This window comes from Xenopus tropicalis, chromosome 1 (assembly GCF_000004195.4).
Source record: "Xenopus tropicalis strain Nigerian chromosome 1, UCB_Xtro_10.0, whole genome shotgun sequence".
Taxonomy (NCBI): Eukaryota; Metazoa; Chordata; class Amphibia; order Anura; family Pipidae; genus Xenopus; species Xenopus tropicalis.
Window position 1 is genome coordinate 186,675,698 of NC_030677.2, and position 22,531 is coordinate 186,698,228.

The 22,531-nt window shown below is 41.5% G+C and overlaps 1 protein-coding gene across 4 annotated transcripts in view; it reads right to left on the bottom strand.

Annotated features, from left to right (window-relative positions):
• Window positions 1-480: 480 nt before the first annotated feature.
• pik3r1 (phosphoinositide-3-kinase regulatory subunit 1) overlaps window positions 481-22,531 on the bottom strand; it is a 40,992-nt gene continuing 18,941 nt past the window's right edge. Inside the window, exons 1-15 of one of the 4 annotated variants that reach the window (XM_004910380.4) lie at window positions 19,287-19,583; window positions 16,352-16,444; window positions 16,026-16,100; window positions 15,284-15,415; window positions 13,908-14,109; window positions 13,456-13,535; window positions 8,041-8,143; window positions 7,275-7,373; window positions 6,985-7,165; window positions 6,725-6,850; window positions 6,068-6,210; window positions 5,538-5,714; window positions 5,352-5,420; window positions 4,757-4,924; window positions 481-4,340 (exon numbers count right to left, since the gene is read on the bottom strand). In XM_004910380.4, the coding sequence (XP_004910437.1) occupies window positions 4,151-4,340; window positions 4,757-4,924; window positions 5,352-5,420; window positions 5,538-5,714; window positions 6,068-6,210; window positions 6,725-6,850; window positions 6,985-7,165; window positions 7,275-7,373; window positions 8,041-8,143; window positions 13,456-13,535; window positions 13,908-14,109; window positions 15,284-15,415; window positions 16,026-16,100; window positions 16,352-16,444; window positions 19,287-19,473 (2,025 nt within the window). In that variant the 5' untranslated portion in view covers window positions 19,474-19,583 and the 3' untranslated portion in view covers window positions 481-4,150. Of the gene's footprint in view, window positions 4,341-4,756; window positions 4,925-5,351; window positions 5,421-5,537; window positions 5,715-6,067; window positions 6,211-6,724; window positions 6,851-6,984; window positions 7,166-7,274; window positions 7,374-8,040; window positions 8,144-8,922; window positions 9,108-10,296; window positions 10,687-13,455; window positions 13,536-13,907; window positions 14,110-15,283; window positions 15,416-16,025; window positions 16,101-16,351; window positions 16,445-19,286; window positions 19,584-22,531 lie in introns of those variants that run through there. The other 3 variants (XM_002934186.5, XM_004910381.4, XM_004910382.4) reach the window with 3 other exon arrangements.

Sequence of the window (22,531 nt, forward strand, 5' to 3'; positions counted from 1 at the left end):
TTCTCAGCCCCAGCTAGGCCTTTCCTTCTCAGCCCCAGCTAGGCCTTTCCTTCTCAGCCCCAGCTAGGCCTTTCCATTCTCAGCCCCAGCTAGGCCTTTCCATTCTCAGCCCCAGCTAGGCCTTTCCATTCTCAGCCCCAGCTAGGCCTTTCCATTCTCAGCCCCAGCTAGGCCTTTCCTTCTCAGCTCTAAAGGACACTGTCTCACCCTCGTTAGGTTTCTTGCTTTTGTGGATACAATGCTGGCATTCCCAGTACAAACTGCTGCTATTTATGGTCTGCTCGGTCACTACACTAGGTCAAATGGATACAGTATAAGGGCATACGCATTGAGGCCACTGGCCACTAGTTTTTGGAGCATGCCTGCTCGACCAACCGATAGTACATGGTTATATCACTGGGCTGCGATACCTATGCTGGGAATCATACCACATATCAACTAAACCCACACACATCCATTCACGAAACAGTCAGACAAAAGTATTTTTAAAACAATCTTTATTTTGTTTGAAGGTCTAATACAATGTTTTAAAGCAACTTAAAACGAGACACAGAGCTTTATCAAAGCTATAGCTCCAATTTCAGAGGCACAACTTTATTTATTGCCTTGTAAAGGCAAATTACCACTAACCATCCTTTCCACCCCTATTGAAAGATCAATGTATTTCATGTTAACAAAGTATATATATATTTTTTTGTAATGTTGTATAAACATTAACAGGCTTTTTTTTCTGAAACAGGAATAAAAAATAGCAGCATGTTGGGCAGCTAATGCAGTCGTATGGTGACAAGATAATCTCACCCACGTAGCAAGTCAACTACTCATGTCAGAACCAGGGACACGGATGGCTCCAGTGCTAGTAAACCCCAGCTCCCAGCATACACTTTGGTGAGCAGTAGTTTACTATAGCTGAAGCTCTGCAAGCTTGAATTAAAGGGGAAATATTCCCTGTTTCTAAATATGGTTTGTTTCAGTTTTACCACTGACCATCTACAATGTATTTGGGCATTTTTCTTTTTACTTGCACAGAATATTCTCTTTGCATACTACTGTGAACTGCAATATTGTGTGCCTTGAATATGGCCATCACCATACAAAACAACAGCAAACACTTTACAATCACTAAGGGGCCCTTTATTGCATTCTACAGAAAATGCCTCAGCAGAGGCAAGTAGGAATGTTCTGTGCAGACAACTATGCCCATATAGCGTCTTTCAAAGCAATACTAAACAGATTTAGAAACATGGTATATTCCTGCTTTAGGAAATATGTAATTAAAACAGACAAAATCAGCCAATGAGCTCACAGCTGCCCATTTTAAGGTGACCCCAATCATTATGTGAATACCATGCATAACAAGCCTTATTCAACAGGCAGCAGATACTGTGCCCAGTTTAATCAGTAGCAATTTCATTTATCATAGCTCACTGTTTATAATGGTCTTAGGGTAAGTGATTCCACTCCCCGAATGTAGGGTAAACTTGGGATTACTCTAGGCCAGGGCACTAGGTAACGTTTGAAATACACAATTCAGCAAATTCAAACATTCCCCCCCCCAATTCATCAAATTATAAAAACGTATCTTGTGCTTGACTTAACTGCATGATGTACCTTGAACTGTATGAATAGTGCACGTGCAATTTTTATACAATGCGGAGACAAGGCTTCAGTTTACCTTTAAACTCATATAGGCATAAAAAGAAGCTTTGGCCCTCGCGGAGGGAAAATATGGCTTAAACCGGGATACGCAAACACATGCTCCCAAATTACTCTAAAGTAAAAAGCTGCATATGAAAATAATTGTCCAAATTCATATAAATGAATAAAGGCCATGATGAACGGACCACTACAGTCAGTGGCATGAAACAATGAAATGGCTTCATGGATCAAGCAGGACAACAGGGTTGGATGCTCTCTATGATATATCCATCGCCATGATATGGATTACAAAGAAAATGATGCTGATTATGTAGGACCAGCATGCCTGACCCATCAGAAATAAAATGCTTATGCTGTGCATTTACCTAAAAAGCTGTATGAGTAGCACTGGAGTACAATGGAAGTATATGGAAATGCCAGGACAATGGGTTCATTAAAATATATAATATATATATATTGTATAACAATAAAGCACAGCTTCTGAATTAGGATATGCACAGGCCTGATGTTATCTTACATTAATAGGTGGCTAAACAACCAGAAGCTCACAGCCTTGATCAAAATGAAGAAAGCAAAATCCTGTAAGTGTCAATGATACGGTGCCTAATGAGAGAATCACGTGACAGCACGCATGTAAAGTTACATTGTCAACAACAACTACATAGATCACTGCAGCCAATACTACAGAATACAAAACCTTAGCAGAGCTGAATCACACTGCTGCACAGAGAACGCCAGCAAGGGTTAAATGATTGTTAACAGCGGGGTCTCTGTATCGGCGGTGGCGAAAGTGCTAAAATGATTAAAAAAAAAAAAAAAAAGAAGGTCTATTTCTTGCAGCCAATAGGTTGTATCCTACAGTATTATTCATAGTTTGTAAATGCTTAACAACGTTTCACCTCACTGGAGGTCAGGGGGATCTGCTGGGTAATGAAACCCAGGGGTTTCTAGAAGTCAGAACAATACAAGTGGCTCTTGAGCCTGTAGTAAACAAGATCACTACTAATAGAAGGGGGGACAGTTTTTAGCATTGGGGAGGGGGTTGAACAACAAATATTTCCTTTATAAGGTCCCCCTCCCCCACAATAATTGAAAATATTGTAACAATCTAGATCTTGGCAGTTTTCCCATGCACGAAAATGAAAGTTCCCAGGGACTGGAGGGTCAGGATAGAGTAGAAGAACCTCACATGCTTTCTACTCAGTTCCAAGTAGTAGGGACAGAGCACTTACTATGCCCTCAGCACATGATCCAGTACCATTAAGAGTAAATAAACCATAATACAACACTGTCAAAACTCTTGACATTTTTCTGTTTATATATTCATCTATTTATAAGATTTTTTTTCTTTTTATTAATAAAGCAGCTTTGAAGCTTATCAGGCACTGCCCAACAAAACAATGAAATCAAATATTCGTCATGGATTTTTTTTTGAATTCCTATTTTTTTTTTTCTCTCTATAAATCTTCGGCTCAGGGCCAAGGTTTTTCTATACAAGATGTATGGTAAAATAGCTTTAAGTTCTCTGCACCTCTCCCGAGACGTACTGCATGTTTCATACGGACAAAAACAAACGGTGATAACAAAATAAGTAACATTATTTCAAAATGAACAGAGGTTTCTTATTGGTACACATATATATATATAAAAAACAAAAAACAAAAAACGCTCAAAAAAAAAAAAACGATGTTGCATAGCATTAAGGATTCAGCAATCAGCAAAATAAAACGAGAAGTAGAAAGTTTGGTTTGAGTTCCGTTTGACAGCTTGTCATCCAATGCTATGTACATATATATATATTTATATATACTGTGTCATTTTTCCATCCTGCCATCTTCCTCATTAAATAGACTCTAAGAGAATTTTCTCAGTTTCACATACAGTCTTGCTAAAACACTTCCGGCAATTCGCTGTTTCATTGCAGTTCCATTTAATAAGAAATGATGAAAAGTGCCATTCCGCTACATATATAGAATTTTTTTTTTTGGGGAAAATGATACAATCCACAAGGCTCTGTTAAAGTAGATCTGCTGTATACAATGCCATGAGTCTTTTATAAGTAGGTTTACGATGGAACAGTTCCCCCCCCAAAAAAAAACAGTACTGACAAAGACACCTTGGCTTCTTAGATCTGCGCAGACCAACATTCAAGCTGGTAAAGCTTTAATAGAACGTAAACAAGCACCATGGTGAAGGCCTCTGGGTACCTGCAGGCCTGGGAGATTGGCTTTTTTTAATAGCATATCTTTATGTTGCTGTGCTTTTGGTTCTTAGAAAGCAAGCACAATAGCTTAGAGACATACATTCACAGCTTAACACTCATCTCCTGCTTCCATGGCGAAAGAAAGCTCTTATCCCGTCTGTAGATAGCTTTGATACTGCAGCTCAATCTGTGAATTAGGTCGGCGAAGGAGCTTTTATTTATATTCCTTGCCTAGACAGGCTTCAATGATGTCAGTGTAGGAGTAAACTCCAGAGTTTTGTTAGGTCTTCATCGCCTTTGCTGTGCATATACCGGGTTTGCTAGTGTTACGTTAAGAGAGTCATTGTGCTGTACAAGGGACGTGTGTTGGTAATGTAGCACCAGTTCTTTCAGAGAGCTGTACAAGTTGTATGGTTCTGCAAAGCCATAACCAGTAAGAGTTTTGTTTATAACACAGTGCTTTACCTCTCCGTCGGCCCTGTAATAAAAAAAGAATTTTAGATGCCATACAAAGAGGTTCAGCTTTAGCTAACCCTACCAGAGATTTGCTGCTACATGTGGCCGCCTGTGGGGATTGGCACAACTGCCAAGGTTCCAGTAAGCCCCTAGGGATTCTACATTCTGTTACAAAAGGCACATCAACCCATGTAACTATCTTTTGTTAATAAAATGCCCAACTGGCAAGTAATGTATGTGGATCATACCGGCGATGGGTCTCTCGTGTATCCCACCCAACAGCTTTGCTCCTGTTATAACTCTTGCCCTAATTATTCATCACACTTAACTGCAATGTCTGGAATGATTCTGAGCATCTGCACAAAGTGCTGGTATTACTTTGTACATTACTCTGACTTTTATCAACCCTAAGAGTAGCGGTTATGACAGAATACTTACACCACAGAGCATGCGTAGCAGCCCGCCTTGCTGCTCTCTCGCACAAGGAATGTTCCGTCCCGTTTCCCACGTAGAAGGTTTTCTGCTTGGTTTCTGTTGATATTGCCAACGTTCCACGTCCTCTCATCTTGATGTGGCAAGTCCTCATCCTCTACCACTGAATATTGACTGAATAAAGAAAAAAAATATATATAAATATGGTTTGGTGCAATAGAATACATTTTTTAAATTAACTTATTTTTACGCTAATGACCTAACTATAAAACACTGCACTTTTCTTCTCGACTCCCACAAGGCCTTTTACTACTAGCAGAACAGATTCAGATTCTTGCTTCTACATTATGATTTTATAAAAAGGGCAGTAGAATGTCAGCTATAACATATTCCCTTGAAAATATTCTTCTAAACCCCTCATGGCAGTTGTGAACAAGCCAGGAAGCCTATTTAGAAAAAGGATCCCATGGTGGTATACGAAAGGTCAAATATTCATCACAGGCGCCAGCCAGTAATATGGCCAGTACACTTTTAGTAATCTAATACCGATCACAGTGCAAAACCAGAACCAGCTCAAAAAAAAAGCTAGATAGATGCTTACTCTTCGGTGTTCTCGCTGCCCAGCCACTCGTTCAGTTTCTTCTGTCGCACGCCTTTTTGTGTCAACCACCTACAAAGATAAAAAGCAATTTAACCATCGTTTTTTTCCAGAAGAGGCCATTTAGGTTACAAAACAACTGCCAACTGGATACTCTGGGAGCAGGAATGGTAATGCTTTGAACCTTACATTAAGTACTGGTCTCTTGTCTTCCTCAGCTGAATCAAATCTGGTTTGATGCTGTTCATTCGCTTATCAATCTCCCGATATTCAGCCGTTTGTTTCTTTAGATCTTCTTCTAGTCTTCGCTTGCTGTCAACAATTTCACTGATGCGAGACTTCAGCTTCTCATGATTGTGCAAGATCCTTTATTTAAAAGAGGGAATAAGAAAATGCCCTGGTCATTTCACAGTCTCGGAGATTCCAAGATCGCAAATTGGAAATATATGCTATTTATGTTGCATTTAAAATAACTGTATTTCAGTGCTACACGTTCATGGCTGATACCTTTACTGGTTAAGCTGGTTTTCACTACAATGGAACCAGGCTACTGGTTACGTCTGTACTTAGGCCTAAACTGCATATTTTGGAGGAGATAATAAAAAAATAGTACAGAAATCTTCCTTAGTACAGTCTAGGACACCATTATACAGATTTGGTTAAACAGAGTTGGGGAATAAATGGTGCACTCTGCTCTAGTAAGAGTCCCTAGGATATACCTTTGTATCTCTTTCTCGTTGCCTTCACGCCTGAATTTTTCAATGTACTCCTTGCTGTATTTTTCCTGTGTTTGGCACTGTTCTTCAAATATCTTTATGGTCTCATTGAAAGCTTCAATTGCAGTTCTTTTCATCTGAATTTCCTGTATTTGTAGAGGGGAGAAATAACTTAGTTAGAAGGCTGGAATGTCGGCTTACGCTTTGTTGTAACATAAATTTCATATAGGAGAAGTTGGTGTCCTCTCCTTTAGTTTTTATCCTCTGCTCCAACACGTAGAATAGAGGTTTCCATTTTTTTTTCTTATCAAAGGTTCCATCCATTTTGTCAGTCCACCTATTTATCTTTGAGTAACCTTACACAAATGTAGGAAATATCCCCAAGAGCTACCATGTTATAGTTTTGGGGTTTATAACAGCAAATATCATGCTATTGGACCTTCAGGTTGGGCCACCTAACCCCAAGAGATAGGATACTTGCACAATGCAGGAACCTCTTTTGTAAAGGGTTTTATATGAACCTGGGGTTCCATTTCTTTGCCAAAGCTGCAATTAATCTTATACATACTGAACCCAAAAACACCTTTTTAAGAGCTGAAATCACAGCCCTGTGTTTCTTCCAATATTACATTCTTCCCTACGCAGCCACTTTTTACATACCTGAGACGTTCTTGTGTAGTCTTCATATAGTCGATCATACTCCTGATTCTTCTCTTCGAATTGGACGTTGTACTCCCGTAACTTCTTCCCAACTGCTTCAATACTGTCTTCCTTGACTAACTGATCCTGGAAAAGAAATACAATTATTAAATGTTTACTTTATAGGTTTAAGGTGGGTACATCAGACTTGTAGTCTGCAAACATATGGGGCCTGTTGTTCACTACAGAAGGTTCCCCAAGAAACTGTTTATTGTAATTACCTGCTGGAACTTTGACACAGGATACAGGAGCTTGACATCCAGTTTTGGGTTATACTGGGCCAGCGACTCATTTCGGTAGTGGGTAATCAGTTCGACTACAGAGTTGAACGTCAGGGGATCAGAAAAACCGTATTTTCCATCCCGGTGGAAGATTTTAATAAGTTTGTTATTTCCACCTTTCCTGGAAAAGAGAAAAAAAACAAACATATTTAAACATTATGATTTTAAATTCTAAAAAGAGCAACAAGTAGAAGCACAACTTTAACATTGACTTTCTAGCTCAGTCTCACCTTAGCGTTAGGGTGTAGTCGCCGTGCATTATAGTTGATGCGTCTCGTACCAGAAAGGTACCATCAGTGGTATCTCGCAGCTTTTCATTCACCTCTTCCCTGTGGGCAAATAAATGGAGGCTTAGAATGATATTTGTTTCTAATGTTAAATGTTGATTTATTTTAGTAATGTAGTGCCTGTAGTGTTGTACTGTGCCTACAAGTAATGTGTGTGTGTGTGTATGTATACACACACACACACTGATCAGGCATAGGCCTATGGTGGCAGGAGTGACAATGTGTAATGTGTATACATTACAACTTTTCCTAAAAATATCTGCATTAAGCAGAATCGCCAAAGAATATTCTAGATTGCATGCTTCCTTAGTGATAGTGTTTGTTGAGGAACTGCCATAATTTTCTCATTTGGTTTTAGGTTATTCCTCCTCGAACAGCTTCTGCCCCTAAAGCCTATTCCCATCACCGAACTGGGACTATTTAGTGAGCAGCACCACTCTAAAGTGATCAGACAGATTACAGAGGCATCCCTATTAGAAGTTCATTTCCATCACTCAATAGACCTAATTCTCGTACAATAGCAGGCTATGTCTAGCTGGAGATGTAACATAATTATGTATTAATGTACTTACATTCATAGCACATAAGCAGTGGTGTAATCTAGGTGTAAATTGGATCCCAGCAGATTGTGAGATGTTCCTCTGAAGCTTTTCAGGAACATCTTACACAATAAGGGGTTTAATAGACAGAAGCCAGACAATGGGATTACCTTGAAATATCTCCCCAGTACCATTCAGCATCTTGCAGAGACATAATGTGATTTGTACCGTTGTTGGTTACAGCAGTAGATTTGGGAGGCTTTGGTGGTAGTGCTGCAATGAGAGAGAGGGGAGAGTATAAGAATAAATAGGCCCATGGAGGAAACATGCTGCAAACAGGTGCTTATAAATCAGCCTTCCTATTAGGGAGAAATAAAAACACAATAGGCCATCTGCACCCTAATGAGAATGAATGTATGAGTTGTAGAGCTTCATTGTTCTAGGCAATGCACACTGGGTAACAAAGGCAGCACGGGAACAGTCCCTAAATCCCCAACATTGTAATGAGCTTTGCCATTAATCACTCCACAAAAAGCATCAATCTGTCGCCCCCAGATATGCCCGCCACTAATCCTTTATCTTCATCTCATACTGTACTGAATGCAAGGACAGAATATCTCAGTCATTTCATATTAATGTAATAAGTATCCCAAACCATACCTATAGAACCTACTGCTACTCGTATGTATATATACACAAGGAAACAAAGGGCAAGATAAACCAACATATAATCAAGGGTTCTTGAAGAAAAGAACAGTAGAACAGCAGCAGCCAGAGACACGAGTTACCAGTAGGACAAGTAAAAGCAACCATTTGCTGTTTGGGAACTACAACTCCCAGTGTGCCACCAAGCAGAGCCAATGCAGGTGGGGTGGGAGATACAGTTCAGCAAAAGCTGGAGTGTTATGATTATAACATTCCACTTCAAATAACAAGATAAGCAATCCTGGCTAAACCATGAAGTTACAGGAATAAGTTGAGAGAAACATTGGAATGGAGAGAGAATAGGAAATCCCACAGGCGCAGAATCTGCACATATGCCAGCCGTTTACCTGACGACTCCATCTCTAAATAAAACAGCAGTTCGGCCCCATGAGACATTTCAATGGTGGCATATTCTGGGAGAAAGTCCTCCATATTGCACTTGGAGTTACACATGTCCAGTCCCTACAGCAGTACGACAGGGCAGACTGCCTCAGACATGATGTCGGGATTGATTTTAATGCCTCCGAGATGCCTCACTGTAGCCTATTACATCATCCAATGTGCCCAATCAGGTGTTCTGTCTCAGGCCACTCCTGTCTCCTTATCCCATACTAACCCACCAATTCCAGTTTGCTAATATACATTTGATAGGACTGTAAAACCCAATAAAACAAAGAGTGCTTTCACAGAGCATTGGATACAGCCACGTGCACCTTTTTTTTTTTATTTCCCTCTCATGGCCGTGCAAAGTGGTACGTTCCAGTGCTGGCAGGCTGACAGGAGGTGATATGTTACGGCACGTACCATCACAATCTCCCCATTCTCCCAGTCAGTGCCGAATCCTATCAGCGGTGCAGCGTGTTTCCAACTAATCTTCCTTACCAACGGGGCCACGCGTCACACGGATATAATAAATCAAAAACCATGTCTTACAAATGGTAAAATAACCCCAGCTTAATCTTTTATCCCACCCTGTCCCAGCGGTGATCCTTATACAGGCTAAGCTGTGCAAACACCATTCTCGTCAAGCAGACAAAGTTCAGATCCAATTTTTTAAACTACATTAAATGTAGTTAAATTACTACAGTAAATGTGCCAGTCTGTACTCCTGATACAAACTTGTGCCTGTGACCCCGTTACATACACCCCCCCTAGGGAGATACCCAAGGGGGTCTTGGATAACCCCAGATCAACAGGCAATAGATTTTGTTAATGCAATGCAAATATCCAGGATTGTTTCTGCTTAGAACTGACCTCTTGGGAACAAGCAGCCCCCTATAAGGTAGGACTGGAGGGACTACGTAAAAAAAGTCACTATAGAGCAAAGGAAAATAATTAAAGAAAAATGATCCAAGGTAGCAGTAGCCTATGTAGCCGCACCTCTATAATATGCATATGTGTGCGGATTATTCACAGCTTGGAGCTGGCAGCAAAGAGTTAACAGGCTGAGAAGCCCCGAGGCAGTCACACTTACATGATCAGGTCAATACTCAGCCCAAACCAGTCTAGCATGGAATGAATGCCTGTCAGGGCTCAAGGTAAATTTCCATAAGCACCTGCCCGAGTGCTAAAGTTAAGTACAACGCGCCTGTGGTTTAACTGTTCCCCTGCGTCTGAGAATATCCAACAAAATTAACCAGACCACCAAAATAAAATTAATATTAAGCTTCAATACTGGTAATTGTAAAAAAAAGAATAATGGTGAGTGAAACGCGACTTACTGTGAATATCATGCATTTTTAGAGTCCTCCACTTTGTGTTAATAAATCCCAAAAGCTTTTCGATGGCAGACAGCAGAAAGCCGAGGCGAGCAGCGGGTGATTTAGGGGCTTCTTTCTTACAGACGGATAGATGCATGAATGGAATAGCCGGGGCACTAATAATCCATAAAGGGCTGGTGCCGGGGGCCAGCTGGGTGCAGAGAAAGAGCTAGAGAGCTAGTGTGTGCCGGAATCTAGTGCTCCTTTCTTCCTTCCACGTTAATGATTAAAAAGCCGATGTCAGGACTGTACCAGCAGCAGCGGCGGCAGGAGGGGAGGGAAAGAGAAAGACAGAGGCTCCGGCTCGCACGTCTCCCTCAGATAAAGATCTCTGTTTCATGATTAACTTGAGCAGGTTCAAATATTTGCTGAGCTAGGGATTTCAGGTGGAGGGGGAGGGGCATAGAAAGGCCTGTCAATCAAGGCGGGAGCTGTCATCAGCTAACAAGTGGCTGAGGCTGGGAGCGTTCTGCTTTTAGCTCACAGTAACTGAGACAGCCATTGTGCGGGGGCTTTAAATAGCCTGTGTCCCTGGCTGCTGTGTGCAGGGTGCGAGGCGGCCAAACTCAGGAAGTGGCTTGCTGAACCGGCAAAAAATAGAAACCAAGCTTTGGTGCAGAGAAATGCAAAAGAGAAAAAAAAAGGTCCATCGGGGGGTGTCACGTCCATGAATGCAGAGAGGGCTGATGAGTTTGCCCATATCCCTCCCATAGGCTCACAGCACCTGTACCAGCACAGCCCCAGGGCACAAGCTGCCTGTTTAACCTCTGCCCTTCCAGCCTCATAATGGGACCAACATACACCGGCTCACACAGCTAATTAACCCTGTCACCGCAGGCACAGAGCAACTCATTCTCCTGCACGTATTCCTACAGCGCGCAGCAGGTCAAGCACCCATAGCCTTACACAGCCGGGGTGCTGAAACAGCTAAAGAACTGTATGACTTTAGGGTGCTGCTCTTTATATCCCAACTGTGCACTTGAAGTTTCATTACAACTGCCCCATGCCATGTCCCGCGGAGGCAAATGAAATCCAGAGAGCAGTGGCGTGCTAGGACCATCTCTGTAATGTGACAGTCAGTGTGCCAGCTCATAACTTGGCACAGGTGGCAGCAATTCCACTGCCAAGGATTATGCACGACAAATCGGGTGCCCTCTCAAGCAGCTGAAACATGTTAATGCGTGTGTGCCCATAAGGAGTCGTCATTTGGGGTATGTGTACATGGGTGATGGCTTTCATGCGAGCCCTATAAAAGTGGCAGCTGGCGTGCCCGGTCTAGCTTCCGGCATGGGCAGAGATAGCACAGCAGTCATTGTCACTGCAGCTTAACCCTTACGGCGTCCATTCAGGAGCGCTTTGCTGTACGACTAAAAATCCCAGCATACTTTCAATAACCAAGTCTTGTACATAGTGCCCCCCATGTAAAATACTTGCCTACTGAGCAAGTAACACTCGCTAGCCACACTCTATTGCCAAGCGGTTTATAAAGCTCTGATTGCCCCCTAGTGGCAACAAGGGTGTGTTACCAGAAGCCTGCCTGTGTGTTACTGGAGTGTGGGAGAAAACTGGAGTACCCAAAGGAAATCCATGTAATCTTGGCAAGAACGTACTCCTTGCCATGGATGGAATTGAACTTAGGACACCAGTGCTGCTGCGACAGTGCTAACCATTGCACCACCATGCCGCACAACTAGACATAAATGTGATACACACTGCAGCAACAAAACCTAAATCAGAGAGTCAGCCTTGCAGTTCAGCACAGCTCCCATCATAGATATGATATACTTGCAGTAAAACCATATATGGCTACACCGCAGCTTATCCATAAAACTATAGACATTTCTGAAGCAAACACATTATACCAGTGCGGCCCAACATGACATTACTGGTCCTTTAAAACACTGTAGAAGCTGCTAGTATTGTAGAAGAGAGAGCTATAGCAACAGAACCAGGGTGGAAAAAGAATAGTGTGTCAAACCACAAGGTGATTTATGAGACAATGCACACCAGCTATTTTAACCCCTTTCACTCTCATCAGTTTCAGGCATTCACACTACCATTCTCTATATTGGGGCTGCAGTGGGATGGGATGTGGGGGCTGAAGTTCAGCTAGAAAGATAACACTTACGGTTCAGTGGTTTAAGGAATAATCAAACATCATTATATACACAGCATTTACCTTATGCCCGCCTAATTGTACTATCACACCATACTCCCATTGTAGATGACCGTGCATGCTGGGAAATTTTGTTGCTAGTCCTGCTGCTCTACAAGTCATGTTCATATCATATAAAAACACAGCAATGAAAGACAATAAAACTAAAAGCAATGAAGCGCACACACGGGACATGCATGTGACTAAAGGAGATTTAAGGACAAGTTGCAGAATAATCAGACTGCGCCTTGCAGCTCCATTCCCACCAAACAGCAGCACATACACAAAGGATCTTAGAGGTCATGGAAACACAGAAGATATGGGAGTGCACGGATTGCCTGCAAAGCCTTCACCTCAGCCCACCTGCGAGAGGAACAACCTGGCTAACCACAAAAACGCCTCCAGGCTGTGGGCGGAGCATGACAGGCATTGGGCAAACTGTCACCCCGAGCCTCCATTTATACACAAGCTTGTCAGGCCAGCAATGTAGCAGAGGGCAGTACTGTTCTAATTCTCTTAGCGGCCTTCTGCTACGTTCATTGCGGGGTCAGAACAGAGTTTGCAGAGAACAGAAATAGCAAGACATGGAATCTGAGGTTTTTGACCTAATGCCCATTGCCATTAAATGTGATCACAATGAAAAGCCTTATAAATAAACATTGACAGTTAATAGCCTATTTATCTCTCTCTGATTCTATATTCTCTCTCTATTATATATCTTGTTATCTATCTCTCATCTTTCTCTCTCTCTCTCGATATATCTATCATCTACTGTACAGTGCACCATATAGAAATGGATTCTCTGCCTTTGCTAACCAGTGTGCAACAAGCAGGGCAAACCCACAGGGCGCAGACTTTCAATCGCATGTTGAATTAAAGTTATGTATGCATCCTGAGAATGGGCAATTCATGTAACAGGGTCAAATCAATATTACCAGCATAAAAAAAATGTAAGCTAGACTTACCTGGAGCAGCTTGCTTTTCATTCCACTCGCTTGCGATCAGAACTTCCAGTATCTGAGTGCTGAATTCGGAGCTGTCGGAACTGCAAAACAGAGTGCATGGATGTGTTTACATTTGCAGAATGAACAGGGAGGGAGGGTGTGGAATAGTTAAAGCTGCTGGGATGCCAAGAGAGGTTTTTGGCAGCCAAGCAATTAATGTCTAACCTATTGGGAAAAGAATAGGTAAAAAAAAAACCCAAAAAACTTTGCTCTCCTAACGTCATGAGAGAGCAGTAAGTGCGTTTGTTAGAGGAGGTGTGAAATAGTGTAACGCTTTTTGTACAAAGTTCCTCACCTCAGCAGAATAAATAGAATGAGAGAGACAAACAGAGAACACATGGTGCCAGTGGCTCGGCACTGTTGTTTTGGCTCTCGCCCCACAGACGTACATAAAGAGCAAGAATGTTCCTTACCTTGACACCTGGATCCTGAAAAGCAGGGGGCTGAATATTTCCGCCAGTGACTTGGCACTCAGTAAGTTCTTGCTGGAGCTCTGACAGAGTTGAAGGAAATGTTTGAGCAGATACTGAAGGGTGAGCCAGTACTGCTGTGGCACGTTGGCACATCGGATGGTCTTCCTCAATAGCTGCACATATTCATCGGAGCTTATGGACTCTAGGGACAAGCACAGGCATATGGTGGGAAACATGAAACGCTTTTAGAACATGTTACCAATGCTGAACGTTACAGAATAGGCTGTGTGGATATAATGAAGCTGCAGTGACGTGGTACAGACCACAGGAAACAGTGTGAACATTCAAGTCATGCACTATACGGCTTGGAGATTGCACCTAAATGCTCTGGTTCACTCTGTAGGTTATCAACCCATATCCTGTTTCTGGCACACGTGACTGAATGTTACAGTTGCGGGTAAGAACCAAGACGTCCTACTCTCGCTCTGCAGGGACACAGACAAAAGATAAGCCCTTCCTCTGACAAGCAGGTGCTCCGGCCGCTGAACCTAAGAACACTGTGTCCCCTTGCAAATACACCTACCTTTGCCAAATCTGATAAAGAGGTTAACAATTAGCTCTCTCTGCACACAGACAGAAAGGCCTTGATACTGTTAAATATTACACATCATTCTACTAAAAAGTAAAATCCTCCCAGCTCTCATATCCACATCAACAAATAGGGCTCCCCGGGTCATTAGACAATGGCTGGGCTGCTATATGGGCTATATTTTAAAATACTTTTGTTAGATAATCCTATGAACTGCTGTGGCTCCCAACAATCTGGAGTACAGACCGTAACCCACATGACCTGCTTTTTATTGACCAAAATTGTATATTATCCACATATTGTACATAGAATGTCAGACAATATGATAATGCCTAATCACATTTAGGAAGAGATTAAAGGGACAGTTCACCTTTATGTCATCTTCTAGTATTTTATAGAATTTCCTATTCTCAGTAACTTTTCAACAGGTCTTAAACAGGTGTTTATTTTATTGTTTAATTTCCTCTGCCTTTTCCATCTTTCAAATGGGGGTCACTGATCCCGGCAGCCAAAAACTCTTGCTAAGTGAGGCTACAGTTGTATTGTTACTTTTCAATATCTTTATTGAAAATATAATATATAAAAATAATATATTTTCTGTTCAGGCCCTCTTCCATTCATTGTCCAGTCCCACTCTACACACTAGCAACAAGAGAGCTGGTATCATTTCATACTAAAGCCTCAGAATATCATTTAGAGTTTGATCTACCGCTAAGTTTTCAAGGAAAGGGCAATGGTGCATTTTCCTATTATGTGCCAAGGGCCAACCATCTCTAGAGAAACTTACCTCTGGCAGCAGAGAGCATTTCACTGTACATTAAAGCTGGAATGACGGGATTTGGGAGATCCAGAAGGTAGCGCTTTAAAGCATCTGACAGAATCGATATGTCGAACTGCTCAAAATCCACTGAAGCAGCATCTATAATGGGATCATAATTAAAGGAAACAAATAAGGTCAACGTATTAAATAAAAGGTGTTAAGAAATCATGTTGTATAAAAAATACACTGTAACTACTAACAGTTTGCTATACAAAAGGCTGTAGGAGCAGATTTTGACAGGTTGCTGTTTTACCTGTAAATATTATGTATAACAACAAAAGAGGTATGTCTTGCAAAGTGTGAGAAAGCGGCCTGGTCAGTAATGCCTTAAAGTAACCCAACACAAGTGACTACAATATTACTTAAGCAACTTAAATAAAGATATTGCAATCAGTATTTGGCTCATGTTGTACACAGGTACGCACTGAACCTTTAATTTTGCAGGGCTGTGATCAGTAGACAATACATTAAACAAAAGATTAAAAAAGGTGGAAAAAGACTGCTGTAGACTAATTCTTGGAGTAAGGCAAACTCATATAAAAGGAACATAGTGCCATCTACTGGGCAGAATGTCTAATAGCTGCAAGTATAAGCCCTTACCATGCTGAAACACAACTGAAAATTTAAACCTGTGCTTTGCTGTTTAAACTATTAACTAATGCAGGAAAAAATATTTTATTCCTAAGACAGAAGGAAACAAGATACATACCACATTCTAGGATCTGTCTCAGTTCAGTCAAGCTGCTGGAACTTTGGGATCTGTATAACGTTGCAGACTCTAGACCTAGGAGACAGTAATGTAATTATTATTATGAACCAAAGACCCCAAATCATTTAGTGTTTGTCGGTGGATATGCATGTACCTGCACTAGGCAGATTTAATGCTTCTGCGTGCAAGCACAACTAGAAGATTTTTAAGCATAGGGGCGGATTGTCAGCCTGCGCTTATCCTGTGACAATCCGCCCCGTGTGCCTTTGCCCATAGGCCTATAGAGTTAAATGTTAATTAAATCATACTGTTCTGAACTGATTTACCTTTCTTTTCAATGGCTTCTATAAGCTTGATAAGGACTGGAGGGGCTGTGTCAGGTGGTGAGAACTGTTCAGTCAGGTCAGGAAGTGTAAAAGCTGTATAAAGGAAAGGAAAGGGTCATTAGTCCCAGCTGAATGCCAGTCCCTGCCAACAAAACTCTAGTTATCCATTAACCCTTAAACAAACATTTTATCAGATAAGAGTCTGTACCAATGTTTTACATAACACCTCTGTCCACTAATCGGTAGGAGGTTCCATCATTAAAAAGGTACAGTGCAAAATATTAGTAATAAAGTGGAACTTGGCAGATAAAAATCGGAGAAGCCAACATTATAAGATGTGACACTTGCTAACATTTACACAAAGCTACAGCTAGAGGGAGCCACACACCACTCCATAAAGCTCATTGCACACTTAAGAAATGATTTGGGTGAGAAGGTTGGGAGACATTACCAGCTTTCACAGGATATTTAACTTTGTAGCTAAAATAAAGAGGAGGAGGAGGAGGAAGGCTGGCCCTCAGCAGGCATTGCTATAAAACAAGAGGAGGTTTACATTTAAAATGCTAAAGCAGAGTCCATGCTGGAATGTACAACTTTCTCATAAGGCTGCTCTCTATATAGTTATAGTTCCATTAAAGCTCCAGAGACTTAGCAGCACAGATCTGGATAGAGCCCAATGCTTCAGGCCGCACTGTTGGGAGTCCAGTGACAGCCATGTTGGCCGTAAAATGCAACCCCAAGCAGACTGCTACGGCTGTATATATTTTGCAGCCTTGTCTAAAAGCAAATCAGCAATATGCAAGCAGCCTCTCTCTCTCGCAATTGCGAGCTTACAGAGTACATGGGTGAAGAATGCTGGGAGCTCAGGCACAGCTGCAGCGCCACAGGTTGAGGTTCTCTATTATAAAATAATGGCTTTTGAAAAGGATGTTTATAGAAAGTGATCTCTGTTCGGCTTCCAGCAAAAGACATCTGTTTCTTTAATAAACATCCATTTATCTAGCAACTGCACAAGAGAAAGGCCATTTCAGCTTAGAATAAATATACCCCAGCCCGGGGTACAGTCTGCAAGCAAGTGTGATAGCCAGACGCTAATGAAATGAGCAAGGCCTGCCTGCCACTCGCCAGCCAAGGGAAGCTGCGCCCAGCATGCAACTGAACATTCCCTTACACTAATGTCACCCAAAAGATACAAATGTTGCAGAAAGACATAGAAACTACCCAAGAGTATTGAAGATCAGCTGATACACTATCAGGCTGCAACAGGAAGCCATCGGGAGGTTACAATGATCTGAATCTGCCTTGTGAGCTACAGACCAGCAAGTCACACACATGTCCCAGACAGACTCACAGCTATTGGAGCTTGAGCAAGTCATATAATGGATGGCACAAACATGCACTAAGGATTTATATTCAGACTTTCTGTAAACTCTGGCACTGAATTTTTGCCCGTCTACTTAATGTAGGCCATTTTACAAAATAATTACTAGGGACTGCTATGAATGTAAAACACTGCTTTTCCTTTTTTGTTTAATTGATTTAGAGATCCCCCCCCCCCCTCTATTTCCAGTGAAACTGCCAAAGGTCATGTGGCATGGGCATGTGACATCCAAATAAAACTAATAGGATAGGAAACTTGATAGGATAAGAGAAAAGAACTGAACATCAAATATTTAAAATACCTTTAAAAACAGATTATGAATCCCCAAAGAAAGAAATACACTCAAATCTCGGTTTAAGTCAAACTGAAATTCAGCAGCAGTCCCATGAACAATTTAATAAATTTGGTGTGGACTTTAAATGACTGCAAAGTCACATCAAAATCACTCTCTTCTGGGACAAGGGACAACAGGGCAATGAATGCACTGCTTACGGGAATTAAACAATAAATCCACTTAATCCTGTGCAATTCACAGGCAAGCGGCTCCCTCCCGGCCCATATGCTTCTACTCCTCTCAGAGACCTGTATAATCAGCGATGGAGCCAAGGCCAAAGTGCACGAGGAGTACTCTGATAGATTAATATCCTGCACAAAGGCAGCACATACAGTCATTAACAGAGCTAGGAGATTGATGGGAAATCCCTCAGCTAGGTCAATGAATGCAGTCAGACCTTTTTTGTATTCAGCATTCTAAAGGCTCCTTTTTGGGATTCTTTAAATCGTGCAGAAGTAGAATCCAACTCTTGCTGAACTACAACTACCTCCACTGGTGGTGGTTGCTGGGAGTTGTAGAGTTCTATAGGTTGAGCAATGGCCTTACACATCTTTCCAAGAATACTGAGAGCTGTAGCTGGAGGGAGGGATGGGTGCCTTATTTTTTACAAATTCAATGTACCATAGAGGCCAGAATTAAACAGGCAGTTAATAGTAACAAGACTAAAGCACTGCCTTCAGCCAACAAGCCTGGCATTTGCCAGTGTCAGGAAAGAGCCTACAAACCCTATAGGTATGCAATCTCCCATCCGGCAGCTGAAGGATCCAAGCAAAGGGCTCATTACTCCTCCACTTTGATGGGTGGTTCAAAATGGAATTCATCCTAAAAGCAGTTTAAGCAAACAGGCAGTTCATAGCTGTAAATGCAAATGTGGAATGCTGAAGAGGGCAGCTGAATGGTGCCTTTTCATTAAAGGAGGCAGACAGGAAATGATAATTGCTGAATTGTGGAAAATAGCACCATTTTTGGCAAGTGAGCAGCTGAACGAAGGCTGAATTCATGGAAAAGAAAGAAGGCAGGCCATTATAAAAGCAGCGGCGGCGGCCTAGAGAATGAATAGCATGCTCACAGTGTACAAGCAGGAAACCGGAATACACTAACACACACACACTAACACACACATTCTATGCTTCACTGGGCTTTTCTTTGCCATCCTGTGCAGGGTCAAACCGGTGGGGATGCATGGAACACTCACAGACAGCAACTGGGGCAACTTGTACCTGCAATTAAAATCTTCGCTTGCTTGCTATGCTGAAACACCGCCTGCAGCTTTGGAGCCCCAAATCCTCCTTTGAGAAACTTAACAACTTTGTTCATTCCTTTGCTGCAATCCACAATCAGCTTTTCACTGAGAGCAATCATTGTGCCCCCCTGCGTGTAGATGCCAGGCACAGGATAGCTAACCATCAGACGCTCTGTGCTCCGGTGTGAGGACAGGTTTACCCAGTAGCCAGTAGAAGAAGCAGCTGATGACACGTTAGCCACGCAGCATTTTCCACCGAAGTCTATTTTTACTCGTCACGGAGTGACAGCAAATCAGATGCCTTGTGAGCTCCCAATGCCCTCCAATCCCCCGGCTCCTGTCTCTTGGTAACAGAGGGTGGCCTGCACAGAAAGGCCAGAGCCGGCTGCATACCTTGCATTTAGAGCGCTGCCAACATAGCGAGAGTGCAAGATGAAACCGGCTCGCAGCTGCACCTTTTGGAGAGGTTTTCAGCAGAAAGATAAAGCTAATACCTGGCATTAGCCTGTGGAAACATAAAGCTTCTATATTTGTTCCAGACACATATATATATCTGAGCCAAATCCCTTCTGCCAGCTACGGCACGAAGATCTTACACGAAAGCTAATTCAGAGTGATTCACATCCAGGGCCCTTTCTTTCAGGTGCTCTCGGTTTGTTCCAGTTTAAGACCACTAAAGAATAAACTTCTTTTGTGTTGTTTTAGGTTTTATTGTGTTTTTCTACCTTTCCTCCTGCTCAACTAGAGACATTAAAAAAAAAAATAACTTTCATTTTGGTCAAGCTCTTAACATAAAGTAAATTCATATAACATGTTTATTGTGGTTTCGACTGTGGAAAGGCAGCCATTGACCCAAATTCAATTCTATGGGGAAATAACATTGTTTAAAGAACAATTTTTTGGCCACCAGGTTATACAAGTGGCCATACACAGGAATGATCATCAGGTTGATGGCCAAACAGCAGGAAGTGAAGCTGTGTTTCCTCTTCCTTATCTGCTTTTCATTTTGAAACAGGGCTGATCAGGTACCACCAAACATGGCGTGTTGATACCTACCCCTATCCTATTGTACATGCCCTAACTATTGGGCAGTAGGGTGGCAGTTGGCCTAATTGCCTGGCCTATCCTGGGAAAGTTTTAGTTTCGTGCTTCTATATGTTTTGAATCTCAACCCCCCCCCCCATGGGTTCCCAGAAACCTGGATTTATGGCAAGTTTCCAGAATATGTAAAAAAAAAAAAAAAAAAAAAAAAATTTTCTCCAAAATTAAACCCTTATTTTTGCCTTATGTGGGTAAAATAAAGTGCCTCATCATTTGTAACTTGAGTTTATTTACAATAAGTGGTTGAAATCACACACATATATCTGGTGCTAATCTACTAAGCCTTGCATAGAGCTTTTCTGGAGAGCTGGGTGTATGTTCAGCCCATGCCAGAAGAACCCTACAAGTACTGCTTTTTTTAATCAGCGCCTAGTTAAAGAGCAAGTGCAGGTGAATGGTCCAGGAGGTGTTGTACATCATGTCCCGACAGCTTCAGCCTGAGTAACTTCATGAATTATGAGCTGTCAAGCACTTTTTATCGGCTATAGAATATACTTCTTAGAAATGGGAGCTATAAATAAGAGAACAGATGGCTTTTGTTGGCTCCAATCAAAGCTCAAATACTTTCTGGAAGGAAGCCCTATGATGAATAAGTAGTTGTTTGTGGAACTGACTCTTACATGGATTTTCTGATTATTAAAGAGAAAACACTGCATTAAAAAAAAAAATTAAAACATTAAAATGTTATAGGATATATAAGTATATATATTAAATATAAAGTACTGAAAGGAGCACTTAAATGAAAATAGTGAAAAAAAAAGATAGAAAGAATTGCACTCAACAGGACTTGTGCAGAAAATCAAAAAGGCTTTATTTAAATCCCAAAGTTTCGGTCACACTTAGTGACCTTTCTCAATATATTGGGATTTGCCACATGGTTACCAGGCTGTAAAACAAGATATATAATAGTCTATATAATAGACCTGTCTAAAAAATCATTTGAACAATAAATAAACCCAATAGGATTGTTTTGCCTTCAATAAATATTCATTATATTAGCTGTATGTGCCAGGGAGTTTTGTAGACTCTAGTAAAGGCAGGAGTTGAGAGTACAGGTATAGGATCCCTTATCCGGAAATCCGTTATCCAGAAAGCTCTGAATTACGGAAAGGCCGTCTCCCATAGACTCCATTATAAGCAAACAATTCTAATTTTTAAAAATGATTTCCTTTTTCTCTGTAATTATAAAACAGAACCTTGTACTTGATCCTATTGAAGGCAAAACAAGCCTATTGGGCAGATTTAAGTTATGGAGATCCAAATTATGGAAAGATCCCTTATCCAGAAAACCCCACCCCCAGGTCCTGTACTGATAATAGGTTACCTATAGTTATACTGAATACACTGTATGGAATCTTTGCCAAAGATTTGTTCAAATACAATCAGAATCCTAATTTGTATATTGAAATTTGAATGTAGAACCAAATCCTAAAACTGGCGCACCGAGTGCATAACTAGATGCTCGCTGCTCTGCTGATAGACAAATGATAACATGCCTCTATAACAGGTATGGCAAGGCAATAAATAAATAAACTATTGGGTAACACTCTCTTTATTCAATAATTAATGAAGCACAAGGAGCAAACAGAATAAGTAAATATCATATTGCGGTTAGCACAGACTAATGGGCAAGGTAATACTAATTTCTATGCCCCACAGAAGTACTGAAGGGAACGGGAAGATCACTCAGATGAACGCAGGAATGGAATATCAGCAGCTTGTCATTTTCAAGATAATTATTACTGTTCTCTTGCTAAGTTTGCCATATAGATATATCTATCTCAGTGGAAAGAATTTATGAGCCCCCACCTTCCCGCGGCTCAGCACAGAGTGCTATATAGCCTGTGCACAGAGAAGTGTTCTCAGAAGATGACCTGACTGCAGGGCAGACATGGAGCCCACTCAAAAGTATTTGGCTAGTGCCCAAACTTGGGCAGTTCAAGCCGGGCAGTCTGTAGCCTCATATTTATACATAGTCTGTCTGTCCTTAAACCTCATCCCCTGGGAGGGAGGGGGTGTTTATATCAATATTTCCAATATAAAGCTACCGTAACAGCATTAATAATATTGCAACAGTCATTCCTGCAGCAGCCTAAGACTATGCAGACCAGAGGTAAAATG